This window comes from Choloepus didactylus, chromosome 3 (genome assembly GCF_015220235.1).
Source record: "Choloepus didactylus isolate mChoDid1 chromosome 3, mChoDid1.pri, whole genome shotgun sequence".
In the NCBI taxonomy this organism is placed as follows: domain Eukaryota; kingdom Metazoa; phylum Chordata; class Mammalia; order Pilosa; family Megalonychidae; genus Choloepus; species Choloepus didactylus.
Genome location: NC_051309.1, coordinates 2,048,971 through 2,063,145, shown reverse-complemented (window position 1 = coordinate 2,063,145; position 14,175 = coordinate 2,048,971). Strand labels below are relative to the sequence as shown.

At 55.5% G+C, this 14,175-nt stretch overlaps 1 protein-coding gene across 1 annotated transcript in view; it reads right to left on the bottom strand.

The window, feature by feature from the left end:
- NSD2 (nuclear receptor binding SET domain protein 2) overlaps nucleotides 1-14,175 on the bottom strand; it is a 61,750-nt gene that overhangs the window by 23,864 nt on the left and 23,711 nt on the right. The window contains 7 exon segments of the mRNA XM_037829251.1: nucleotides 1,044-1,147; nucleotides 2,153-2,358; nucleotides 2,506-2,662; nucleotides 3,480-3,659; nucleotides 4,417-4,617; nucleotides 5,634-5,757; nucleotides 6,376-6,507. Of these exon segments, the coding sequence (XP_037685179.1) occupies nucleotides 1,044-1,147; nucleotides 2,153-2,358; nucleotides 2,506-2,662; nucleotides 3,480-3,659; nucleotides 4,417-4,617; nucleotides 5,634-5,757; nucleotides 6,376-6,507 (1,104 nt within the window).

The following is a 14,175-nucleotide window of genomic DNA, read 5'->3' as shown; positions in this document are numbered from 1 at the left end:
TGCTCAGGAAGCCTGCACCCATCAGGAAGACTGCAATGCATCACTAAGGGAAGAAGAGCAACAAAACAACAAAAGTAGCCGAAAGAACCGAAAAGAAACCATGCCAGAAAGTGTAGTTCTAGGGAAGCGTGCCCTTTTCAGACGCTGTCGTGAGGGAAACTGGTACAATCTGGAGGTGAGTGTTAAAAGCCTGAAACCACCCACGCTCTCTGGGTCACTCCTTCCGCTCCTGGGCAGAGACTGCCCTCCTCACACACCGAGACGCAGTTGAGGCCCAGCAGCCGAGTGAGCACGGAGCCCTGGGCCGGCACGCATGTGCTGAGGCGAGTCAGGGGGTGGTGCAGTCGGGCTCCCTGTCCCTGGGGGCGCTGACCACAGGCCATGCGGGGCACGGAGGCAGAGCGCACTCGGGAAGCAGCCAGACACCAGAGTGCCTTGGCTGCACTTCCTCCTAAAACCAGTGCTGGATCGGCAGGGAGAGGGGTGGGGCCCAGGCTTGGTCCTCACAGGGGCTTCTGCTCTCTCTCTTTTACCCAGGGGCTCCTCACCAAGCCGGTGGCCCCCAAGCCATCATCTCTAAATGCTCTTCAAAACCTCAGGGGCCCCCCGGCCAGCCAAGCCAACATCATGCTGAGCCGCAGCTCTGCCGGCCAGCGCCTCCACCCAGGCTTATCTGCAGCCCCCGGGACAACTCGGAGCAGCCACCCTCCCCTGTCCTTGCTGCTCTGGAGAGCCCTGCTCAGCACTGGCCTTCTGGCCTCTCTGGCCACCACACCCAGCCTCACCCACGACCCCACACAAACATGCTCCAACTCTGCCCCGGGCTGCACCTTGCCTGGTGGTCATGCTCGTGCAAAAGGGCATGTCCTCGGTGGCGACGGCGTGTGCCGTCCCGTCCACCTCCCACGCACACTCTCCTGCCCCGGCCTGGGTGTGAAGGGCGTGTGGCCGCCTGCACCTGCACCCCCTCTCCCAAGGACCCTGGCAACACCCCCAGAGTGTATCCCGCAAGGCCTCCCCAGACGCCGTGCTCACAGCTTCACCTTGATGTGCTTGTAGGGCGGGGGTTTGCGCTCATTCTCCTGGGTTTCCCGGGCCTCCCTCTGAAGCTTTACTTCCCGAAAGCGCGCTTCGGCTTCTTGCAGTGCTGAAAGCCAACAAAACGCTAGTGAACAGTTCTAGCGGAAGACCACATCTACCCTTTAAGCTCTATTTTTTAACACTTTAAATTTTCATTTCATTGCCAAGTGTAACTTCTGATTTCCACAGACTGGTTTTAAAGGCTACAAAATGCTCTCAGCGGAAGGCTGCCCAAAGGGCCTGCGCGGCTGCCCGGCACCAGCTCGGCTCGGGCAAGGGCTCCCCGTCCTCCAGTGGGACATAAGGGCAAGGTCCCGGGCACCAGTGTCCGGGGATCACTACCCTAAGACTGAAAACAAAACACAATTTGGTTCCCCTCAAAGTAGAAGAGGGCTCTGAGGGTGGGCGAGCAACGTGCTCAGGCAGGAGGCCACGCCTAGTCAGATGCCAGGGCCAGCGGGTGGCCGCCATAGGGAGCTCAGCCCACCCCCACCCCCACCTCCACCAGCTGACATCTGCCTCGCCGTCCCAACATCTCTGTCTTTCCATAGTGACAGCTCTCCACACTTTTTGATGCCCACCCATTCTAATTTAGACCTTCGGGTGTCTACCATGCGGCCTCCCACAGGTGGCTCGTCCTCCCCTGGTGTGCCCGCCTCCCTGCGTGAAGGCCCCACCTGTGTCACGCCCCTGCCCAGCCACCCAGTGCCATCATGGCTCCACCTGCCACACCTGGCACCTGAGTCCAGCTCGCCTGCCCGGGAGGCAAATGAGCGGCAAGGCAGCCTCGGCACACAGATCAATAAACAGCAGGCAAGAGTCCCTGGATTTCTATCTTACATAAGGGGAAGCCTCTGTAAATACTAAAATCCCTTTCTTTAAAATAGGCCTTAATGCGTCTTAATGACATTCATCACAAAGCACATTAAAAAAGTTACTGGACAGTAGCTCTTATTGCCTCCGCAGAGCGATCAGAAAGCTCAGTGTGTTTCTAGCTCAGCCCCACGGCCAGGACTGAAGCAGACAGAGGCCTCGCTCCCTATGTGGGAGGCTGCGCGCGCCATCGTGGTACCGGTTTTGAAGACTTTTCCGATCCCTCGGACGCCCTGGTGTCTGCTGCCCCGGTCGCCTTCCATGTACGGGAACACGCGTGCCTGGTGTGTCCAGTAATAATCTTTAGACCCAAAGAAAAACACAGGGAACTCTCCAACCTCGTGCTTCATTCTCTGAATATTTGGGGGAACATTTTTGGGATGGCAAACTTCTGCCGGCCACCATCTATTATAAATATTAAAAACAGGGTTCACAGAGTCTTCAGAGAGAGCAGCGGTAACTTCAACACGTTAAGAACTTTAATCTAAGTGACACGAACACATTTCAACAAAAAGGCATGAAAATGAAAGTAAAGGACTCTGTTTCTCACACCTGTAGTTCCCAAGTTTAACCCAAATAATATCCTGGAAGTGCAGCTTCTTCCCGGCACGGCAGTCATTGCAGAACCAGCTGCCGTCGGGCATCTCGATGTTGAGGCAGTCGGGGTGGAAGGCGGCTGGGCAGGACTCACAGCACAGGAGGCTCCCGCCTGCAAGGGAGGGGGCTGTGGGATGGGCCAGCCAGGTGGCGGGTCACACACGGACCCCAGCCAGGTGCCAGATCACACACTGGACCCCAGCCCCATCTGCAGCTCACACACGCAACCCCAGCCTGGTCTGTAGATCACACACCTGACCCGAGCCCAGATCTACAGATCACACGCCCAACCGCAACCCCATCTGCAGCTCACACACCCGACCCCAGCCCAGATCTACACATCACACACCGGACCCCAGCCCTATCTGCAGCTCACACACCCAACCCCAGCCCGGTCTGTAGCTCACACATCACATGCCTGACCCCAGCCCCGTCTAAGGATCACACACCCGACTCCAGCCTGGATCTATAGATCAAAAGCCCGACCCCAGCCCCATCTACAGATCACACACCTGACTCCAGCCTGGACCTATAGATCACACACCCGACCCCAGCCCCGTCTGCAGATCACACACTGGAGCCCCGGCAAGGGCGGGCGGGTGGGGACAGGCTGAGCTGCTGCTGGATAGGGTCAAGCCCAGATCCAGGGCCACCCCCTTTCCAGCTGTTACACATCTGACCCTTAAGCAATAGTTTAAAAGGAACAATGTGTAAGTAAATAAATAAGCAAATTTTACTGTCACCAGTAATCACTTTCCATATTTCTGCTAAACGATTGTTTAACTTAGAGACCCCGTGACCCACTACTAAACGTGAAAATACAGGAAACGTTACGAACATCGATGACCAAAGACAAGGATGGCAGCTAGTGTCGGGCACCCAGACACCCCCAAGCACGGCCCCGTCCCGGCTGTGTGGGCAGCCCTCACCTTTGGAGCACACGAAGCACCAGCTGACGTTGACGTGCGAGTGGTGCCGCTTCCCCTTGCAAGCGGTGAAGTGGCCTGGGCAGATGATGCTGTTGGAGGCGATCACTGCACAGCCTGCTGCCAAGCAGGCGTCCCCTCCGTGGTAGGCCACTGGGCAGCGGACACAGCGCATCATCTTACCTGCAGGAAGCACATCTGCGCTCAGGGCCCCACCGGGACGCCACGAGCACGGCAGGCCCAGCCTGGAGACGAGGCCGGGGGGACACGAGGCCACCGCCAGCTTGGCAAGTTCAGGCTGAAATAAATTTGAAGTATTTGACCGAAAAAAATGTCCCAAACAGGAGGGGAAGCTCACGCAACAGGCGTCATGAAGAGATCTTTCCTCAGGGCCAACGTGCATCAGGAAGTCCCGAGGAAACGTCAAGCTAAACAAAACGCCGACTTCCACCATCCGGGAAATCAGAGCCCCCTGCCTGGGTGCTCCTGACCTCTTCCGCAGTGGGGTCCACCCTGGGGTGGGGGGACGCCTGGAGCAGCGCCGACACCCCCCACTGTCAGCAAGCATCCCCAGGGGCAGGAGTGTGCCTGGAGAGAACCCGTCCGCAAGTGCCGAAAACCGTCCCTCCTCAGCCCCACTCGCCCAACAGCAAATGGCAAAAAAGCAATTTGGTTTAAAAATGCTTCTCTTAGGTATAAAGGATCATTGAAACCAGAATAATCAGAATCTATCAAAAGCTTCAAAGACCCTCCCCCTAAAAATAAGACTCCCTAAAATGCAATGTTGCACGGGAAGAAGGGGGAACGGGGGCAGGCCCCTCATCAGAGAGCACCGAGTCCAGCTGAGCTGAGGGGCTGACAGGACAGCGCTGTCCCTCAAGCAGGAAGCTGCAGGTGGGTATCTCTTGGGTCCAGCCTCGTGCGGCGGGGGTCCCAGTACCTTTGGACGGTCTTGGACTGGAGGGGTTGGAAACATGGCAGCTCACGCAGCTGTGGAGAGGGCAGCGGAAGCCCCGACTCTCAAACACAGTCAGAGGGTATTTCCTCACACACGCTTCATGGTAGAACTTTCCACACTGAGACACGGCGCAGCGCTTAACATCCATCTTCTTCTCCTTACACACAAAACACGAGTGAATCCCTAACAAAGGGTTAAAGAAAGGGGTGGGGAGAGAGATGCCAAGAACGAGAGTTAAATTGGAGTGCCTGGGCCAGCAAAACCAAGCAGCTCTTTCTCTGAGGCAGCCCACGTGGCTGACGCATTGGGCTCCGTTTCCATCCTTGTTGACCAGCCCCAGAATGCTTCAGGAGAAACTCCGGCCGCCAAGGGCTCCCTTGCTGTGGCTTTAGCTCTAGCTTCCCCTGAAGCACTCGGAGCAGAAGTGGCCGCCGCACTGCGGGGCAAGGAGGCTGAGGGGAGGCCCCCGGGAGGGGCCATAACCCCCATCGCGACAGCCGCCGGCCCAGGCTGTGGAGAGGCACTCGTGACGAGCTGGAACTCACGTAGGACCCTGGGCACCGGCTACAACCGGAAGCAAGTGGGACTTTACAGCCATACCATGGTTTAGGGGAACTCGCCTGAGATGTGGAGATCTCACCACCACAGGCCAGGCGGGGAGAGAGGCCGCGGCTGTGGGGCCCGTCTGCCCACCTGACTGTGCCCTCGTGAACCTCACACGGGAGCTTGGACCTGTTCTTTCTGTTGAGGCCGTGTGTTCACGAAGAGCCCCGTTCCTCCGAGTGGTCGATGGGGCCCTCGTGACAGCACCGTCGCCCCCCGCCCTCTCTGCAGAGGTGCAGGCAGCCCCGGGCCTCAGACAACGCATCCCGCTGTCTTCCGCTCTGCCTGGTACATCTACCAGGCGAGTTTCCTGGTGGCACACTTGCGTCCAAGTAGTGACACCTACCACTGACAGGAGGGCACTGAGGGGAGCACAGAGAGCTGAAATTCTAGAGAACAAAACACCAGGGCTGCACGGGGACGGAAGGGCCTGGAAGGGGCCGGCCACTGTGGGCAGAGGGGTGGGGCGAGCAGGGCCGGTTCTGGCTATTGCAGGATACATCTGCAAATGCAGCCCAGAGCCCCTCCATGCGCTGACACGTCATGATGCAGCCGCCTGCCTGCTCCGCTTGCACAAACGCTGGGACAGGACTTGCCTGAAGCGCACTCGCTGCAGGTGAACCTCCCTTCTGGTCTGCGGGCCAGCCCGAGGCAGGAGAGGTGGAAGGCTCCGCAGCAGAGGCCTTCGCACAGCAGGAGGCTGCCGGGCTTCTCACACAGCTGCGGGGACACAAGGGACGGTCAGCCAGCCCCGGGCACCACCCCTTCTGCACCCCTCCTTCCTGCACAGCCGGAGCCTGATCCTGTCCGCCTCAAGTAAACGCACTCACAAGCGCACCGCGGTGGGCCGTGTCCCGAGCAGAGCCCACCACAGACGCGGCAGTGCGTGGAAGGAGCCCTGGCAACGGCAGGAAGTGGGCAGGATGAAAGACGCCTCGACATGCTCAGAGCCAGATTTGAGAATCAGATGCCAAGACGATCCCGACGAGCCGACTGACGGGTACCGAGCAGCAGCTGCGCGTCACCACTGGGCCAGCGCCTCATGCCCAGCAGCCCCCGCCCAGGCACAGGGACCACCCAAACCCGCCCCCTGCTCAACCCCAGCTTCTACGCACTTCACAGGCATGCTTGGCTGTGTGAGTGTGTGAGGAGGGACAGGACATACACACGCTACAGGCGGACAGGAGGTGTCAGCTGGGGCAGCTCAATCCTAGGGCCCCACCACAGACTGACCCTTCGACTGAAAGCAGGGGCGGGGGGTTGGAGGGCAGAGAGAAGAGGCCATGGCGCCACGGGCAGGCCGTGGGCTGGGAAGCCAGACGGCGTCCGTCCTCTTACCTGGCACACGTGCTCCTTTTTGGCCGCCACTCCTCGTTCAGACCTTTTAGAGGAGATGGACACCTCGGTCTGTGTCTCGTCTGCGCTTTCGTACGGGGACTCCGAGGGCTCATCTCCTGGGCCGTCCGAGACCTGGAGGGGAGGCAGTGAGGGGTCACGACCAGGGAGAGCAGCGGGGCCACACTCTGGCCACAGCAAAGTCACGCAAACCCGGGCCAGAGAGGCCACAGCTGCCTGGACCCTCCCTGCACGTTACTTATTGCGGATGTGCGCCAGCCAGCTTTTTTTGGTAATACAATTTGTCGATTAAGCCATGCAGAACATTCAGAAACGGACCATAATCTATTTACTATTTAGTACACATATGTACACAGGAGATATAAGACTTAAAATTGTCTCATATTCCTTAAAAATGAAATAACGTGTATGAAAATCCAATTTGCTCTAATACGGGACCTAAAACTGGTTTCTGGGTTGAGAAGTTTGACCTTCCTTACCCGATTTCTTCAGGTCCGACTATTTTAAGGTAAGAGAAACATGTTAACAGCAAATAAATGCTTAAAGGAGCAGGATGCAGGTCAGAGGGCACGTCTCCTGCTGCCGTGCTGGAGGCCGGGGGCTGCTCTGGGGGGACACGCGGCGCGGCGTGCAGTCCCCCATCACGCCTGCAGCTGAGCCATCCGGTGCCCTCGTCTTCCTCCCGGCCCTGGGTTTTCCTCTCCCAGGACTGCACGGTCCATTGCTCCTGCCCACCTGGGAAGGTGGGGGAAGGCAAGGCACACCTGCCTGTCCATCAGCACCCAAGGGTGAGAAGGATGCAGAATCCTGAGCAAACATAACGCCTTGGCAACTGTGTGATCTGCGTCACTTGTTTCTCCTTCATTTTACACAGATCTTTTAAGATCGGGCTAACACTGCACGCTGGTCGCTGTACACACCTTACTCTCACTCAACCAGAAATATCAACAAATGTTTAAGTAAGTAAAATGAGAAAAACTTCTTGTCTATCAAATTTAAAAAACAAAAACAAACAAACAAAAAACTACCAAAACCCTAGCTGGTTTTTCTTTGCTAAGCCTCGTAAGTAAATGCTGAGAATGGAATTTTGGAGGGGAGCAGAACAAGGGTGCCAGCCCCACTTCCTCACCGCCGGCCGCCCTGCAGGGGATGTGGCCGGGGCCCACTGGCCTGGAACGAGCCACAGGCCGCCGGCGGGATCCGCAGCCTCGCAGGGGACGTTGTAGTTACTCCGTGGGGTCTCCGGGGCTGCAGGGTCCCTCCTGCCCCAGGGCTCCCCTGCCTGGACCCGGCCTCCCCCTGCCCTTGCCCCTCGCTGTGCAGCCCCCGGTTTAGGGAATGGGCCTTTCAGAGCTGCTCAGGAAGGTGAAGGGGTAGCGCAGACCCACACGCAGTCACAGCGCTGTGTCTTGAGGGCCCACGGCATGGCAGGCCCCCACCCTGCCATGTCAGCACCCAGAAAGGAGGGACTGGGAACAGCGCTCCGCCCTGGAACGCGGAGTCATGGGTGAGGGGTGTGCGCCCGTGAGGCACCTGGGGAGGGGTGGGGTGCAGGGCCCCGCTTGCTGTCACAGACCAAGGCACAGAAGAAAGTGTGAGCCTCAACGTGGGCTCACGTGGGGGCAGCTGCCAACCCGTGTTCTCCCCTTGGCGTGGCTAGAACAAATTTAAAAGCTAAAAAAAGGAATCAATGCGTGGAGAGAAAGACAGAAAACACACACCAGTACTGGGTCAGAGGAAGGAACAGCACCTTTTATTTAAGATTTACAGAAAAAGTTAGCACGTTTCCACTTGAAGTCATTTCCTAAATTAACAAAGTCCATTTTGAAGAAACAAACATGGCATACACACTGCGCGTGGCCACAGGAACGTGAGACATGCCCGGGGCTCTGGGGCCTGGGGGGCACAGCGACGTGTGTGTGAACAGCCCCCGCCCCAGCACAGTCCGGGCACAGCCATGGCAGGGGCCGGCTGGCCGCCCCCAGGGCCTGCACACAGCGGGCAGCGGGCGCCAGGAGGAGGGGTACTTACTCCGAGGCGCCACGGTCCCATCACCAGTCCCACAGCTCAGAGCACGGTATTTATGAGCTACTCCATATCCAGTAGGAGGCATTTGGGAAAGAAAAACGTAGTGACTGAATGGACACAAGACTGTTAAAACCCTCTTGTTTGCACGTTTACCAGAGCCACCTGCGGTGCTGGCTTCCAGCAGCTCAGTTCCTGACTTCGGAAACATTTCTTGAATCTGAAAATACTTTCTCTAGTCTCAACTCATTATGTTTTAATATCGTATTGCCCATTTGTCTTAGAAATACATTCCTTTAGGTGCAAGACATGTGATTTCCTCAATGTGGTTACAGGGAACTTTCACGATGATATTACAAAACAGAGCGCGGCCTGGTGAACACACTGGAACCAACCTCTGGACATGGGAGCCACCCAGGGGCCGGGCCTTCCCCACCGCAGCCAGGGCCTGCTGCTCCGGGGGAGGCTTCCTCGAGCCCCTGGGCAGTGTCAGACAAACAGAAATGGATTTTTAGACAAAGCAAATCCCTTCACAAGGTGAGTACCATGTCATTTTTGAAACACAATTACAGACCTTGAACAATAAATATTTCTATATACCAACATTATCACGTTCATGTTTAACTTACGTTTTGTAAAGGAAGAAATCAGTAAGTAGAAATGTGTTCACACTGTTTGGGATTTACAAATGGTAAGAACCTTGTGTTCAACATATTTAACGAGCTTAAAATCAAAAGATTACCTCTAACAGGTCTACCAGGTTAACATCACAGTACAATATTAGAGTAGAATTAAAATAATTTTAAAGTTAGTCATTCATCCCCTGAAATACTACAGTTCAAAAGAAGTTTTACTGAAATGACCCCTCTGGTCGCACAGACAAGACCCTCTGGCTGCCTCGGGAGCTCTAGGGCTGCGGTCAGCTGGGGGCCCCTCGGCTGTCCCCAGGACGTCCCTGAGCCTCACGTCCACTTTCTGACCGTGTGGTTTCCTGTGACAGGCGGCAGCCAGAGCCAGCAGTGAGCCGCCCGGGGGCCACCTCCGATGGCAGCGCTGGCCCTTGTCAAAGGTAAAGCGGGTCCCCAGAGCTCCCCACCCACCCTCAGCAGAGGCCGTCCCTTAGGGCGCAGGCTGGGCACAAGGCCAAGCTTTGCCCACAGGAGACCTGAAAGCAGGACTGGCCCATCCACGGCCACGCTTGGCGGGCACCACACCCACACCCAACCGTTCTCTCAGCTAAAGCAGCTCCGAGGGTCACTGTGCTTCAACACTGGCTCCAGAACGGTACATGCCGAAAGCCCAGCAGGCAGGTGCACATCCACCCAGGGCAGGCGGACCAGGTACACCTCGCTGCACCTGACAGCTGAGGCCTGTCGAGGGTCTTGGGCCAGCCCCGCACCGGAGGGGCCCTCGGTGAGGGAAGTGCCCCGAACGCACGAGCCCCCCCGCCCGCATGGCGGCAGCGTGAACATGACAACCACAAACTTCCGCTTGCTGAGACAGGGCATTTTCCCTCACTGGCCAGGAGGCTGGCAGGAATCTCTAACCTACTAGGTAAAACAGTAAAAGAGAGCACAACGGGATCGAAATCGATTTCACTCACTAAAAATACTGAGCAGACAGAAGCTGGTCTATTTCCTTAAAAACAACAACTTCAAAGGCAGGTAAGAAGCCAGTGCAAGATCTGAGAGCATTTCAGGAAAACTTTCCCAGTGAAACAGAGAAATTTCAGTTCTTTTGGCAAAGACACAGAGCAGAGATCTATAATTAGATTCAGAGCCTAAAGACATGAAACCGTAGTCCTCGGGAGCTAATTTTTCTTTTGTGTGTTTTTTCAAACTGAGGTGATGGATCTCTACTTTTAAAGAATAAATTCCAAAGTTTCACATGCAGTCAAAATGGCTCTCAAATGGCACATGTATTAAAAGTCTGATCAGGAAAACCTTTAAAAGGAATTTAGATGGGCTAGGTATGTGTGAGAAGAGTGATGTCAGAAAAAAAATGAAAAGGAAAGGAGTAAATTTGCCCACGTTAGAACAGCTGTATTTCTCACCCACCACTTGCAGGCAAGAGAAGCTGGTTCCACAGCAGCCCACAGAGCACCTCGGGGCAGCACGACACTGACTGACGGCCCTGCCTTTCCCTCTTCCAGAACCACCCCCGGCCGTCCTCCGTGGGTTCTGGAAGGTGCGTGCGGCCCTCCCCCCGCCAGGGCACACGGCAAGGTCGCTCACACAACCACCAGCAGCCCCACCCCAGTGGGCGCCCCCAAATCCCCCAAGCACCCCACTGACACCCTTCGTGCCTCTGCAGGACCCTGCCAAAGAAAACCCCAGACTCGCCCTGAGAGCCGCGGAGAAGCAGCCCCCACCTCAGAGGGCGGGGGCGCGGGGTGGGCACGGTACCCCCAGCCTCCTGCCGAGCCGAGCCCTGCCTTGCTCCGGATGAAACTCTGCTGCCTTCTTTTGAGGCTTCACAGGTTTCCACTGGTTTTCAGGGACATCCTCTTAAAAACAGATTACTTTCAGCCCAGAGTCTAACAGATAAAATGTCTCCCCAGGACACCACTGAGAGGCACTACACATCGATTCACCACAGCTGAAGAAGGACGTCTTCTTAGCTCTGAAGCAAGGCCAGGAAAGTGACAGCAACCTGTCCAGAGGAGGTGGGGAGGTGGGGTGAGCAGCTGGAGGAGGAGCTGCTCGGACCAGCCTGCCCAGTGGCTCTGGCTCATCTTCGGAAGGCTGTGCAGGACCCTGGCTGGAGGCCCTGCTCTGTCACACTGCAGCCCTCCCATTTTCACGATGTCTAAATGGTTAGATGAGTCCTCACTGCCTGGGACCGCCTCGAAACTTTGTAATAGGGAGCACTTTCCCACAGCTCTCTGCCGCTGGCAGCCACACGCGGCTTAGGAAAGACAGCGTGACAACAGTCAATGGAATTGTTACAGTGATGCCCACCTAGCATGCACGAAACCCAGCTCAAAACGGACAGTTCCAACGTCAGAGACCAGAACGTATTTCCTCTTCCTTTGACTGCTCTGGGAATGCAGGAATTCCATGTTAAATGGTAGTGTGGGAATTTTTGTACTCTTGCCAGACAACTGCCTGTCCATAAGCTCTTTCATATGGGAGCCCCTCTCTGGAATCATTTCCCCCTTCTGGTGCTCCTCAACAAGCCTCTCTGGCATTTGGCGTGGGACAATTCTGTCCGGTATGGGACTGTCCCTCTCACGGCAGGGGGCTGAGTGCACCTGCCCCTGCCCCCCGGGTCACTTTCCCAGTCCCCGGGCAGACAGGCCCCGCCCCACTGAGAAACAGCACACAGTTCCTGTGCTCCACTGACATGCCCATCAGTCATCCCAAAGGCCTCCACCTTCTCCATTGCAGAGGAGAGAGCCCCTGTCCTCTGGCTGGCCTCGAATGCACCTCCAGGGTCACACTGTCACCTGCTGCCCGGCCGCCCACTCCAGACTCAGTTCTCTCCCAAAGCCCTTCAGCCTATAGTCTTTACTCGGGGGGAGCAACCACCTTTCCTGCACACTTTTTAATTCAGTGACTGCCTGGGAAGCCCAACTCTTGTGTATTTTCGTGTCCCTTGGGAACTAGCCTGGCTGGCTCTGCTCATGGGCCAGCTCTGAAGCCAGCTGCGTCCACTGCACCAAGCAGAGCCAACTGAGCACCAGCCGCCCACCCAGCAGCCAGCCCCGGAAACACCACACAAACGAGCCCAGCGTTCTGCCACTTCTGTGTTTACTTTAGCCCCACGTGCACGATGGGAACAATCACTTCCCATGCCAAAGCACAATGTATACTTTTGGACAAAAATGGAATGATGGCAATTTCATGACTTTTACTGTCATAGCCAGTCCCATCACAACAGCGCAGGTGCCTGGCACCTGAGGAGGTTCCCATGCGCCCCAACACGGAGTGGTTGCAGACAAGGGTGTCCCGAGAACCGTGGTCAAAGTTCAAACACATCTAAGAGTCTACGGGGAAAAGCCCAGGGCCGGTGGCAGCCTGACACGAACAGCACGTGTTCTGCCCCCAGGAGCTTCCAGACCCAGGGCAACGGCGTCCTCGTCATGCAAGCATGCGGAGCACTGGGGCACACCGGCGCCGGCCACTGAAGAAGCAAACATGCAAACGCCACGGCTGAGGGACGGGTCGCGTTACATCACCAGCAACTGATGAACCAGTTGGTGTAAATCACCCAGTGACAGTGTGCCCCGGACAGCGGTTACTCAATCCAAAGGCAGGAGCTCAGCGGTTCACCACAATTCTGTAAATGACGTTTTTCCTAAAAATGCACTCCATATAGTATCACAGAAAAGCAGCTTAGTAAAAAAGGGCAGAATCAAAACTCTTCCTGCCTTTTATGTCAGAAATTGGTTTAATATCGACAGTACGGAATACATTTCATTGGCGATGAATTTGACAAGTATTCCTTTCAGCATGTGCTGTTTTTTTGGTTTTGAAGGTAGAGTTGCTGACACTTTTTTCAGTAATAATGGGGTTAAGATCTAAGAGGGAAACGCTGCCTCTAGCGAGACAGGCTGCCCTCCGGGTGCAGACCCTGCCACATCTCTGAGAGCCACGACCCCGCGGTGTCCCTTCTCAGCCTGAAGCGTATGCTCACCACTGGGGTGTGAAATGCGTTTCTACTGTGAGATGAAGGTGGCTGATTAAATGGCCTCTGTCAGTTATCTCACCTTGGTCTTCGAGTATGTTATCTGCCTTCTTCACTGTATGTGTTCACTGACACCAGTACAGGCAAATTACCCCCCGCCTGCCACAAAAGGCCCGGGAAGGGATGCCAGCGTGTGTGCGAGGAGATGCCATGCACAGCAGGATCTCGGGCACTGCCCTGGGCCGAGGGCAGGGCAAGGCGGCTGCGCTCCCGTCCCACTCAACTGACATAGGCCCCAACAAAAGCCATAAAGCCATCACCAGTGAAGGCGAAAAAGATAGGGAATAAGAAATGAATGAAGTCACAACACACTTAAACCACAGTGTGTCCTTCACAGGCCTTTGTCATGCACACAGATAATTTTAATTGATTCTCTTCATTAAGGCGATGTAACAGCACAATGTAGTAATAATTATTCCAACACAAATTCTGTTCACAAGCCACGTTCCAACCTAGCATGTCTTGAAATACCAGCCCTAAGACAAGGCCTTATCTCAATCAAACGTGACAAAAGGAAAAAAATATAGACACCTGGGACTAGTAAAGAGCTGGTCCAAGCCCCAATAAGCAGGAGCGCCCACATCGTCTGGTTTACATCAGCTCTGGATCCAAATGTTTACCGGTGTTTGTTCTTTTTTATGTATAGCATTACACGTGGCCTCAGATGGTCGCAGGAATTAGGCATCATACACTTCTCTTCTCCTAAACGGCTTGAGTGTCTAGCAGGGTTCGGTACCGCTGAAACATAACAGACAGGTCTTTTCTGGTCACCTGCAGCGGCTTTAGTGAACGGTATAATTCTGTAAAAGTAAACTCTAATGAAAGCTTTACGTAAAGCACACAAAGGCGGCCTCACGGAGAGGCCTGGTGAGTTACATGTTTTCTACACTGGGGACCAAATGTGTACCACGGGTCCTGTGCGACACCTCCAAATGCAGGAAGAACATCCTCTAATATTTAACAACCTATCAACTTCCGGGTGCTGAAGAAGTAAAAATCAATTAAGGCTAGTGACGATAAAATGGTTCCTCTCGATCTTCCCAAGTAGGGAACGAGTGTCTGAGCCGC